This window comes from Hyla sarda, chromosome 5 (assembly GCF_029499605.1).
Source record: "Hyla sarda isolate aHylSar1 chromosome 5, aHylSar1.hap1, whole genome shotgun sequence".
NCBI classification, from domain to species: Eukaryota; Metazoa; Chordata; class Amphibia; order Anura; family Hylidae; genus Hyla; species Hyla sarda.
The window spans coordinates 208,886,275-208,898,378 of NC_079193.1; the positions used below are offsets into that span (position 1 = coordinate 208,886,275).

At 45.3% G+C, this 12,104-nt stretch overlaps 1 protein-coding gene across 5 annotated transcripts in view; it reads left to right on the forward strand.

Moving 5' to 3' along the window:
- Positions 1-12,104, forward strand: part of LOC130273744 (serpin B6-like) — a 52,762-nt gene that overhangs the window by 21,497 nt on the left and 19,161 nt on the right. For all 5 annotated transcript variants that reach the window (XM_056521023.1, XM_056521022.1, XM_056521018.1 and 2 more), the window contains exons 2-4: positions 10,673-10,850; positions 11,428-11,565; positions 11,778-11,895. In XM_056521023.1, the coding sequence (XP_056376998.1) occupies positions 10,683-10,850; positions 11,428-11,565; positions 11,778-11,895 (424 nt within the window). In that variant the 5' untranslated portion in view covers positions 10,673-10,682. The remainder of the gene's footprint in view (positions 1-10,672; positions 10,851-11,427; positions 11,566-11,777; positions 11,896-12,104) is intronic.

Genomic DNA, 12,104 nt, shown 5'->3' on the forward strand with positions numbered 1-12,104 from the left:
GCGAAGGTGCAAGGTAAGGGGGTCTCCGCTCGCGTTCTAGCTGATCGGGACATCACGATTTTATCGCGATGTCCCAATCAGCCCGACTGAGCTGCCGGGAAGCGTTTACTTTCACTTTTAGACGCCTAAAGGGTTTATAGTGTGCAGCACATCGATCGGTGCCGCACGCTATTAGCCCAGGGTCCCGGCTATCATTAGCAGCCGGGACCGACCCAGTGTGATGCGGGGTCACGGTGTGACCCCGTTTTAAACACCAAGATCGGGCGTACAGGTGTGCCCTAGGTCCTTAAGGAGTTAAGCATTAATAACTCTGGGATGCTTTTACTTTTCATTCTAATTCCGAGATTGTTTTTTCGTGACATATTCTACTTTATGTTAGTGGTAAAATGTTGTCAATACTTGCATCATTTTTTGGTGAAAAATTCCAAAATTTTTCACACCATTTTCAAAATCGAAATTTTTCAGGGACCAGTTCAGTTTTGAAGTGGATTTGAAGGGCTTTCATATTAGAAATACCCCATAAATGACCCAATTATAAAAACTGCACCCCTCAAAGTATTAAAAATGACATTCAAAAGGTTTGTTAACCCCTTAAAGTGTAGCTCCCACCAAGTAATATATAATATAATCTGTCCCTACCTATTAGTAATCTAGCCCTAACCCCCTACCTGGCTTTAAAAAAAAATTAAATCGCTTTAATAGAGCAGATTTAGTGCTTCTAAATCTGCTCTATAAAGCAGGGCAGGAAGCAGCGCTTCCCAGCAAGCGCAACGTCACTGATGCCTTGCTGGGCGCTTGCTTCAGCCCTCAGATCGTCTATGCAGCGCTCCTGTCGGGAGCGCGCATAGATGATCTGCCAATAGCACGGCAGGCAGCTCCGGGGTCTCCTCCTCCCTGTTTACCTGTGCATGTGCTATCCAGGGAGGAGGAGTAGAGGAGCATCGCCGGCCTGCCGTGCACGATATTACTGCCGAGACCCAGGACCGATTACAATAATGGTAGCTATTCTAAATAACTGGCAATACAATAGAAAACCTTAGAAACCCCACCAATGATCTTAATTACGCCACTAAATAGTTTAGAATTAGCTGTAGGCACATTTATTATAGAAATACTGATGAATAATCATCAGTGTGCCTACAGCTGTTTCTAAACTACAACTACCAGCATGCACAGACAGCTGTTAGCTGTCAGGGTATGCTTGTAGTAGTAGTTTTGCAACAGCTGGAGGCACCCTGATGATTATTAATCAGTATTTCTAAACTAAATGTGCCTACAGCTGTTGAAAAACTACAACTCCCAGTGTGCCCATACAGCTGTCAGGGCATGCTTGCTGTTGTAGTTTTTCAGCAGCTGGAGGCACACTGTTTGAGAAACACTCATGTAATTATTAGGGTGGGTGCCTCCATCTAATGCAAAACTACAACTCCCAGCATTACCATACAGTCATCAGCTGTCAGGGCATGCTGGGAGTTGTAGTTGGCATGCTGGGAGTATTAGTTGCCGGATCCTAACCATAACATGTTGCTGCCATAATTATTATAGTTTTTAAAGTTATATAAGACCTCAGATCAGACTTACCCATCCGGAGGATCAGCGCAGCAATGAGTGCGAGCGCTGCCTCCGGACAGGGTAACGGGGGCGGGCGGGGCCGCGCGCGAGGCCAGTGGAGCTGGCCAATGCGCGTAGCCCCAGTTATCAGCGTGCTCGCTCTCGCCTGTTTGATTGACAGGCGGGAGCGAGCACAGCAGTGCCTGGATTTCGACTCATTGCCAGGCTGAAATGAGTCGAAATCCAGTAGTGACGTCACTGCTGAATGCATTCGGCCACTAGGAGGGCGACCCCTAGTGGCCGAATTTAAGTGATTTTAAACTTGTTTAAAATCACTTTTTTTAATTAAAGTATATTAGAGATATGTTGTAGTACTTAAGTACTACAACATATCAATTTTTTTACTTCATGACAGTGCCCATTTAAGGATGCAGGGTTTTTGCATTTTCATTTTTTCCTCATCACCTTCTAAAAATCATAACGCTTTCAGTTTTGCACATAAAATTCCATATGAAGGCTTATTTTTTGCGCCACCAATTCTACTTTGCAGTGACATTAGTCATTTTACCCAAATATCCACGTCAAAACGGAAAAAAATTTAATTGTGCGACAAAATTTAAGAAAAAATTTCAGCTTCTAACTTTTGGGGGCTTCTGTTTCTACGCAGTGCATTTTTCAGTAAAAATAACACTTTATCTTTATTCTGTAGGTCCATATGGTTAAAATGATACCCTATTTATATAGATTGGATATTGTCCTACTTCGGAAAAAAATTCTAACTACATGCAGGAAAATTTATATGTTAAAAATTCTCATCTTCTAACCCCTATAACTTTAAAATTTTTCCGCGTACGGGCCGGTATGAGGGCTCATTTTTTGCGCCGTGTTCTGAAGTTTTTATCGGTACCATTTTTGTATTGATCGGACTTTTTGATCGCTTTTTATAAAAAAAATTTTTTCATGAAATAAAAAGTGACCAAAAATACACTATTTTGGACTCTGGATTTCTTTTGCGCGCACACCATTGACCGTGCGATTTTAATTAACGATATATTTTTATAGTTCGGACATTTTCGCATGCGGTGATACCACATATGTTTATTTTTATTTACACAGTATTTTTGGGGGGAAAAGGGGGGGGGGGGGAGAAGGGTTTAAATGACCTTTGTTAAAGGGGTATTCCAGGCCAAGACTTTTTTTTTATATATCAACTGGCTCTGGAAAGTTAAACAGATTTGTAAATTACTTCTATTAAAAAATCTTAATCCTTCCAATAGTTATTAGCTTCTGAAGTTGAGTTGTTTTCTGTCTAACTGCCCTATGATGACTCACGTCCCGGGAGCTGTGTAGTTCCTATGGGGATATTCTCCCATCGTGCACAGCTTCCGGGACGTGACATCATCATTGAGCAGTTAGACAGAAAACTTCAGAAGCTAATAACTATTGGAAGGATTAAGATTTTTTAATAGAAGTAATTTACAAATCTGTTTAACTTTCCGGAGCCAGTTGATATATATATATATATATATAAAAAAAGGTTTTGCCTGGAATACCCCTTTAACTTTTTTTTTTCCCCTCTTTTTTTTTTTTTTTTGCAGTGCTTTAACTCCCATAGGGAGCTATAGCACTGCACACACTGATCTCCTATGCTGTTCCCTGCAAAGCCATAGCTGTAGCTCAGGCTTGGAGCAATTAATCGACAATCGGGCGCCACGGAGTCAGGTAAGGAGACCTCCGCCTGTGTCCCAGCTGATCGGAACATCGTGATTTTATCGCGATGTCCCAATCAGCCCGACTGAGCTGCCAGGAAGCGTTTACTTTCGTTTTCAGACGCAGCGGTCAACCTTGATCGCCGCGTCTGAAGGGTTAACAGCGCGCGGCACAACGATCGATGCCGCGCGCTGTTAGCCAGGGTCCCGGCTATGATTAGCAGCCGAGATCGGGCGTTGGGCGTACAGGTAAGCCCTATGTCCTTAAGGAGTTAACCCTTTAGGTGTTTCACAGGAGCGACAGTGGGATTTTGGAGAGTAAGTTTTTCTGGAAAGGTTTTTTGGGGGCATGTCCTATTTAAGAAGCCCCTATGGTGCCAGAACAGCAAAAAAAAAAAAAAAACACATGGCATATTATTTTGGGAACTACACCCCACAAGGCACGTAACAAGGGGTCTACTGAGCCTTAACACCCCACAGGTGTTTGACAACTTTTCGTTAAAGTTGGATGTGTGGGATTCCCTGTCCTGCCCCGCCTATTGTGGGCAGAACGGGGAAACCGAAAGTAACCTCCTCTCACCCCCGATCTGCTATTGGTCGTCGTGTCTATGCAACCAATAGCAGGGATAGGAGGGGTGGCACCCCTGCCACCTCACTCCAATCCCTTCAAGGGGATCGTGGGTGTCTTGGACAACCGCGATCCCCCTTATATTCCGGGTCACCATAGACCCGTAATGACCCGGAATTGCGCAAATTGCAAGTGTGAATTCACTTGCGATTTACCGCGATCGCTGACATGGGGGGGGGGGATCTGATGATCTGACCCAAACCCCCCCCCCCCCCCCCCGGGCATTTGCGCGGGGTGCCTGCTGATCGATATCAGGGTGTCAGGACGTACCTGTACGCCCTAGATCCTGAACAGGTTAAGCTCCTTTCTTCAGCACTATGCCTCCATGTGTCTATTGTCCCACACAGTTGTGGCCTACCTCGGTTCTCTTATCCCATTTACTAGTAGAATGCCCCCATGCTGGGGTCCAGGTAGTCAAACTCAACACTGGTCACATATCTAATCTAATAAAATGTCCAATGTCCCACTTTGATAATACACTGCTCAAAAAACTAAAGGTAACCCTTAAGAACACAATGTACCGTATTTATCGGGGTATACCACGCACCGGCCTATAACACGCACCCTCATTTTACCAAGGATATTTGGGTAAAAAGTTTTTTACCCAAAATCCATGGTAAAATGAGGGTGCGTGTGTGCGTGTGTATACCCCGATACATCCCCAGGAAAGGCAGGGGGAGAGAGGCCGTCGCTGCCTGCTTCTCCCCTCTGCCTTTCCTGGGGTCTAGAGCCCTGCTGCCGGCCCTTCTTTCCCCCTGGCTATCGGCGCCGCTGCCCGTTCTGTCCCCCTGACTATCGGTACCGGTGCCCCATTGCCGGCACCGATAGCCAGGGGGAGAGAAGCGGTGCCGACAGCCAGGGGGAGAGAAGGGGCAGCATCACCCATTGCCGGCGCCGCTGCCCCGTTGCCTCCCCTCATCCCCAGTGGCATAATTACCTGGGTCGGGTCCGCGCTGCTGCAGGCCTCCGGCGTGCGTCCCCTGCGTCGTTGCTATGTGCGGCGCACTGACGTCATGCGCCGCGCCGTGCATCGCATAGCAACGACGAAGGGGACGCACGCCGGAGGCCTGCAGCAGCGCGGACCCGACCCAGGTAATTATGCCACCGGGGATGGGGGGAGGCAACGGGGCAGCGGCGCCGGCAATGGGTGCCGCTGCCCCTTCTCTCCCCCTGGCTATCGGCGCCGGTACCGATAGTCAGGGGGACAGAACGGGCAGCGGCGCCGATAGCCAGGGGGTGAGAAGGGCCAGCAGCAGGGCTCTAGACCCCAGGGAAGGCAGGGGGAGAGAAGCGGGCAGCGACGGCCTCTCTACCCCTGCCTTTCCTGGGGCGGTATCGGCGTATAACACGCACATAGACTTTAGGCTAAAAATTTTAGCCTAAAAAGTGCGTGTTATACGCCGATAAATACGGTAAATACAAGTCTATCACACTTCTGTGAAATCACACTGTCCATTCAGGAAGCAACACTGATTGACAATCAATTTCACATGCTGTTGTGCAAATGGAACAGACAAAAGGTGGAAATTTATAGGCAATTAGCAGGACACCCCCAATAAAGGAGTGGTTCTGCAGGTGGTGACAACAGACCACTTCTTAGTTCCCATGCTTCCTGACTGATGTTTTGTTCACTTTGGAATGCTGGCGGTGCTTTTACTCTAGTGGTAGTATGAGATGGAGTCTGCAACCCACACAAGTGGCTCAGGTAGTGCAGCTCATCCAGGATGCCACATCAATGCGACTGTGGCAAGAAGGTTTGCTGTGTCTGTCAGCGTAGTGTCCAGCATGACCGGTTTAGCGGTGGGTCAGTAATGGTGTGGGGTGGCATTTCTTTGGGGGGGGGGGGGGTGCACGGCCCTCCATGTGCTTACCAGAGGTAGCCTGACTGCCATTAGCTACCGAGATGAGATCCTCAGACCCCTTGTGAGACCATACGCTGGTGCGGTTGGCCCTGGGTTCCTCCTAATGCAAGACAATGCTAGACCTCATGTGGCTAATCATACGATTAGCTCATTCAATCAGATCTAGGATGTGTTATCTTATTGTTCCCTTTTTATTTATTTTTTTGAGTACTGTATATTAGCAGTCATAACCACACATGGAATACTGTGTACAGTACTGGGCACCAGTATACAAGAAAGATATAGTGGAGCTGGAGAGGGTTAAAAGTCAGGCAACCAGAATAATACATGGAAATGGAGGACTACAGTATCCAGAAAGATTATCAGAATTACTTTAGAAAAAGTACATCAGGGGGCAGTTTTTTCCCTTTAGTATGGGGCAATTGGCATCAGGTTCAAAAGTTATTTAATCTTTTTTTTGCCTTCTTCTGGATCAACACAGGAGGGATAAAATAAGGTTATAAGTTGAACTCAATGGACTCTGGTCTTTTTTAACCCCTTAACGACATTGGGCATATATGTAAGTCATGGTACGGTGGGACTTAATGCACCATGACGTACATTTACATCATGTACGTGACCACAAACACTGAACCAGTGCTCGCATCATGCACAGCAGGTCCCTGCTGCTGTCAGCAGCCAGGGACCTGCCGGTAATGGTGGACATCAGCGATCGCGCTGATGTCCGGCATTAATCCCTCAGATGCCGTGATCAATACAGATCGTGGCAGTGTGGCACTTAAAATGGATGATTGGATCGCCCACGGCACTGACCCGTCTGTCCCCTGGGGTCTTCTGATAAAGCAGACCAGAGCAGAAGATTGCCAATAACACTGATCTGTGATATACCTATGCATAGCACTGAACAGTATTAGCAATCAACTGATTGCTATAAATAATTTCCTATGGGGACATAAGTGTAAAACAAAAGTTTAAAAAAATCATCCTTTTTTCCCATTTTACCCCCAAAAAGTGTTTAAAATAATTATTAAACATATTTGGCATCGCCACATGCGTACATTTCTGAACTATCAAAATATAATGTTAATTATCCCGTATGGTGAACAGCATGAACGTTAAAAAAAAAATTATTTAAAAAAATTTGGATAAAAAGTAAAATATAATCAAATTTGCCCTCATACCGCCCCGTATACGAAAAAAAGACAGTTATAGGTGGTCAAAATAAGGCAATTTTAAGCATACTAACTTTTGTTAGTGGTACAATTATTTTAAAAAAAGCATATAACATGGGTATCCTTTTAATCATATTGACCCACAGAATAAAGAAAACATGTCATTTTACCATAAAGTGTACAGCATGAAAACAAAATCTTCCAAAATTTGCTAAATTGCGGTTTTCTTTTCAATTTCCCCTCAAAAATATTTATTTGGTAGCACTGTACATTTTATGGGAAAATGAGTGATGTCATTACAAAGTAAAATTGGTCATGCAAAAAACGAGCCCTCCTATGGTTTTGTGGATGAAAATATGAGTTATGATTTTTAGAAGGCGAGGAGGAAAGAATGAAAAAGCAAAATTAAAATTGGCCTGGTCCTTTAAAGGGGTACTTCGGGCACCTAAACCTATAGCCCATCCTTTCCCTCTCGCCAACCTATGTATTTGTCTAAATATAATTAATTAGCTATATAGAGTCTATGTGCAAACTCCTAATGGTGACTAGCCCCCACCCTCCTTAAAGACGGACAACACATGATTTCTGGCTTCACAGCCACACCTGCCCTCCCTCTCCCTGTGTGAGAATTTTGTCAGTAGAGAAGTCTCCTCAGCACATAACGCTGCTCTTTTCCTGCTGTAGATCTAATCACTGACTGCTGCCATTCAGAACATTGCTTTTATTTATTGCTTGGGGGAAAAGATAGTTTGAAAGAAAAGAAATGTGATGGGTGCGGCTGACTACAACACAGCATGCACACAGATAGTAAGAGCAATTGGCTGGCAGCCATTACACTGACTGCTGGGAGTTATAGTCTGGGCTGCAAGCAAGAAAATATTCACAAGACAACTGGGGCCAAAGTAGCTGGCAAAATCACATGGATAACTACAGGGGACACAGAACAGGTATTGTGGTGCATTTGGGGCATTTTTACTTGTATTAACTTCCCGGGAGCACCACTTTCAGGCCAAAATGGGGTTAAACCTTAAGAACTATGCAACTATATAAGTGCAGATACTGGATGGTGTGTCTACATACCTGAGGTATAACGGTGTCGCAGGTGTTGTGCACGCTGTAGCCAGTAGCCACATTTTTAAGGAAGTGCTTGTGCTCCACTCCTCTTCAGTGGGCACCAGAAAAAAGGGACAGACCTCATGGGGGGCAGGCCAGTGTCTTTTGGTGTTCCTACTAGGGATCGACCGATATCGATTTTTAGGGCCGATACCGATAATCAGTGGAGGTTAGGGCCGATAGCCGATAACTTATACCAATATTCCGGTATAAGTTATCGGCTATTTATCCCCCCTCGACACCGCTGCAGGTCATTGATTTAAAGCGGGCGCTTTAAATCAATGCACTGCAGTGGCTTTTGCAGTGCCATAGGCCGCGGCCGCCACCACCCGCTTCTCTCCCCTACCTGTCGGGGTGGTCCGGGCCATCCATCCCTCCTTCCTGTAGTGTCCGGCGGCATTCCGGGTGGAGGGTGCACCGGTCCAGGCTGTCCTTCTCCGGGGGTCCTCTTCTCTACTCCGGGCAGGCTCCGGCCTAGTAGCGCAGCATAGACGCCGCTGCGCAATGACGCCCGTGCGCAGCGACGCACCTGACGTGGCGGCGTCTATACAGCGTACTAGGCCGGAGCCTGCCCGGAGTAAAGAAGAGGACCCCCGGAGAAGGACAGCCCGTACCGGTGCACCCTCCACCCGGAATGGCGCCGGACACTACAGGAAGGAAGGATGGATGGCCCGGACCACCCCCCATTACGGGTAAGTTTTATAAAAAAAAATGTATTTTTTATTGACTCGGAGGGTGGGGGAGGGGCCCGACCGGTATAGCGGTATGGGCAAAAATCCATACCGATATACCGCCCAGCACTACGGTGGGGGGTGCGACGCGGGGGGGGGGGGCGGTCGCGGTGCGTGGGGGGGGGGCATTATCGACTTATCGGCAAGGTAATTGCCGATAATGCCCAAAATCGTGATTATCGGCCGATAATATCGGCCATACCGATAATCGGTCGATCCCTAGTTCTTACACGTGGCACGTCTCTTCCCACAAGCCACCAGTGGCATAAATATTTGCAGTAGTGGCCGGAGACTCGGGCCTATGGGCGTGAAGCCCAGGTCTACAGCCCCTTTAGCCCCCCAGCGATGCCACTGGTCACCAGCGCTAACCTGAATATACAGGTAGATAGTTTTTATGGGGAGAGAGCATTGCACATACAATAGCAGTGGGTGGGAGAAACCATTGCACATACAGCAGCAGCTGCCTCCCAATGCAGTTAAAAGTAAATTACATTATCAGCACTAAGATGAACATCTGAACGACTTCTTCAATTGTCACTCAGTCAGAAGCACAAAAACAGGGTCACCCGCACTATCTACCTGTATGGTTGTTGGTGCGAGTTTCCTTTTAAGCACTGCAGCTTTATCCTCAGTCAACCAACGTGTTTAGCAAGAAACACCAAATTTGTTGTGCAGCCTGAGCCACTGTGATGAAGTTGGTGCACCCTCAGACTGACTGGTCTAAGTTTACGCTGTCTAAATATTAGGATGATTAAATCTGCCACACAGATTTTATTTTGTTCCAGATATTAAGCACATCCATGATGGGACAATTGTAGCATCACATGCAATATTACAGAAGTATTTTTCAAGTTGGAAGCATTGCTCCTAGGGGAGAAATAGGGCATCTCTCTGAGGCACCTTACAGCAGCTTTTAGTCCATAGTTTATAAAGTATATAGGACCCTTTTTCTAATGATCAGTTGTCTGACCCTATGTTTTATGGGGGGGGTCTTTGTTCTTCATAGAAGCAGTTGTCTGGCCTTTAACAACTGAAATCAAGGGGAGTAGCAGAAACAGCTTGAACTGGCACTTCAGGAGCTAAAATTAAAGGGGTATTCCTGGAATTTTTTTTATTTGACTATGCTACAGGGGCTTTAAAGTTAGTGTAGTTCATAATATAGTGTCTTTACCTGTGTGTGACGGTTTTCTCACAATTCTTATGTGATTTTCATCCCAATATTTATTTTTAACAGCATTCAAAATGACTGTTGTCTCGGAATTTTCCCAGCTTGCAATGCGGTCGAGACCTGACTCACTAGTCAGCTGATGATAGGGAGCCTGTCTGCTTCAATGGGTGGAGAGAGCAATCTGCAAGTAATGCAACAGCTGGAGGCACTCTGATTGAAAACCACAGGTCTGCAGCTCATTTATGTTTCAATGGGTGGGGTAGCTGATGTGTGGGAAGGAGGAAAAGTGAATCATGGGATTTGTAGGCAAGCAAGAAAACTGAAAACGGGAAATACAAGGTCTGAGAAAGCTAGCCACAGTGTTATGGTAATCTCACAGCATAGTCATTTAGCCCAAGACAAGCACAGATCCTTCCTAAGCATGTCCATTACTGTCTGCCAGGTACGTACTAAAATAACCTTATGCTGGATAACCCCTTTAAGCTGAGACTTCCTGCTCTGTACAGCTTTTTTTCCCCCAGTAATGCACTTCTTCACAGAACAGTGAAAGGTGGCACCAGTAGAATAGATATGCACAATGACTTTTGCTCAGAGGACAGCTTCCCCCCCCCCCCCCCCCCCCCCCCTTCCTGTAGAGTGACATCTGATAAATGGTAAACTGTAGTCTATGTTTATAAGTCCTGCCTTAAGGCATATAACTAAATGCTGTATATAAACGACCACCTATTTATTTTACAGGCCCTGAACAATGGATTCCCTCAGTGCAGCTAATGGAACCTTTGCTGTAAATCTGTTTAAGAAACTTACAGAAAGCAATAACAAAGGCAACTTGTTCTTCTCCCCGCTTAGCATATCCTCTGCTCTAGGAATGATTTATCTTGGAACTAAAGGAAATACTGCTTCTCAAATGTCAAAGGTGGGCAGTAATATTACAGCCATAGTGACTTATCGTAATATACTTGTTAGAAAATATTGGTTTTATGTATGAAACAATTGGACACAGTTAATAAAGTTTAATCAGTCCTGAAACCACCAAAAATCAGATAATCAATGTGCTTCCCGGTTTAACTCTTTATCACTCCCTTCCCACTCATGCCAGCTCCCTGTCCAGGGCAGATGTAGAGCACTACAGGTCTGCAGCACCTGATGCATTCATTGCCTGCCTGCTCCTGTGCCATTGCTCAGCACAAGGCAGCATGGTGTAAGCACACCTCATTTTTACTTAACTGTCACAATAAAAATATGTATCTCAAACAATGGCACAGCACTCCAAATGCAAATCCAGAAAATGCAAGTTTATTCGGTTTGCATGATCAAGTGCCACCCAATCAACTCTTTATGGGGCTTCCACACCTGTGGTTGACCCACCACCAATTAGTTTGTTGTCTCCTACCCTGTAGATGGGTGATAATGTGTACTAGTTAAAGGTGTTATACAAGATTAAAAGTTATCTATGCAGTGTATTAACCACAATGGGAATTATTTTGTAACAGGTGCTACAGTTTGAAAAAGCAAAAGATGTCCATGGAGCATTTCAATCTCTGATCTCTGAAATCAACAAACCAGGCACAGATTACCTTTTAAGAACTGCTAACCGCCTGTATGGAGAGAAGTCCTTTACATTCCTTGATGTAAGTTAATTGTCCTCCTGAACTTTGGACGTAGACTCACTAGTTCTGTTTTTCCTTCACGTGAAGTCCTTGCATGATATATATAAGTTTGCAATGTAAACTATCTACATTTGTAGTGAGAACTTTGTGGTGTAAAATCTTAATCTTAGTGATGTCTCCTGGTAAAATCTTTTGCAGATGGAAGTGTGTAAAGTGCTATTTGAATTTTGCAGGAATTTTTGGAATCTACCCAAAAACACTACCATGCGGATATACAGTCTGTGGATTTCTCTGCAAAGTCAGAAGATTGCAGAAAGGAAATAAATTCCTGGGTGGAGCAAAAAACTGAAGGTGCTGGCAATTACTAAAATGTTATATACAGTACGAAGGAGCATTATTGAAAAGAGCCTAGGGAACAGCCAGGAGAGTATGAGAACCTTTCCAGTTGATGATCGCCAAAGACTGAGCCCAAGAACTGTGTTTTTATTTTTTATTTATTTCCTGCGTAGGATCAGATTACTTATTAACATGTAGTGTTAGCATGAAAACTTTTTTATGTA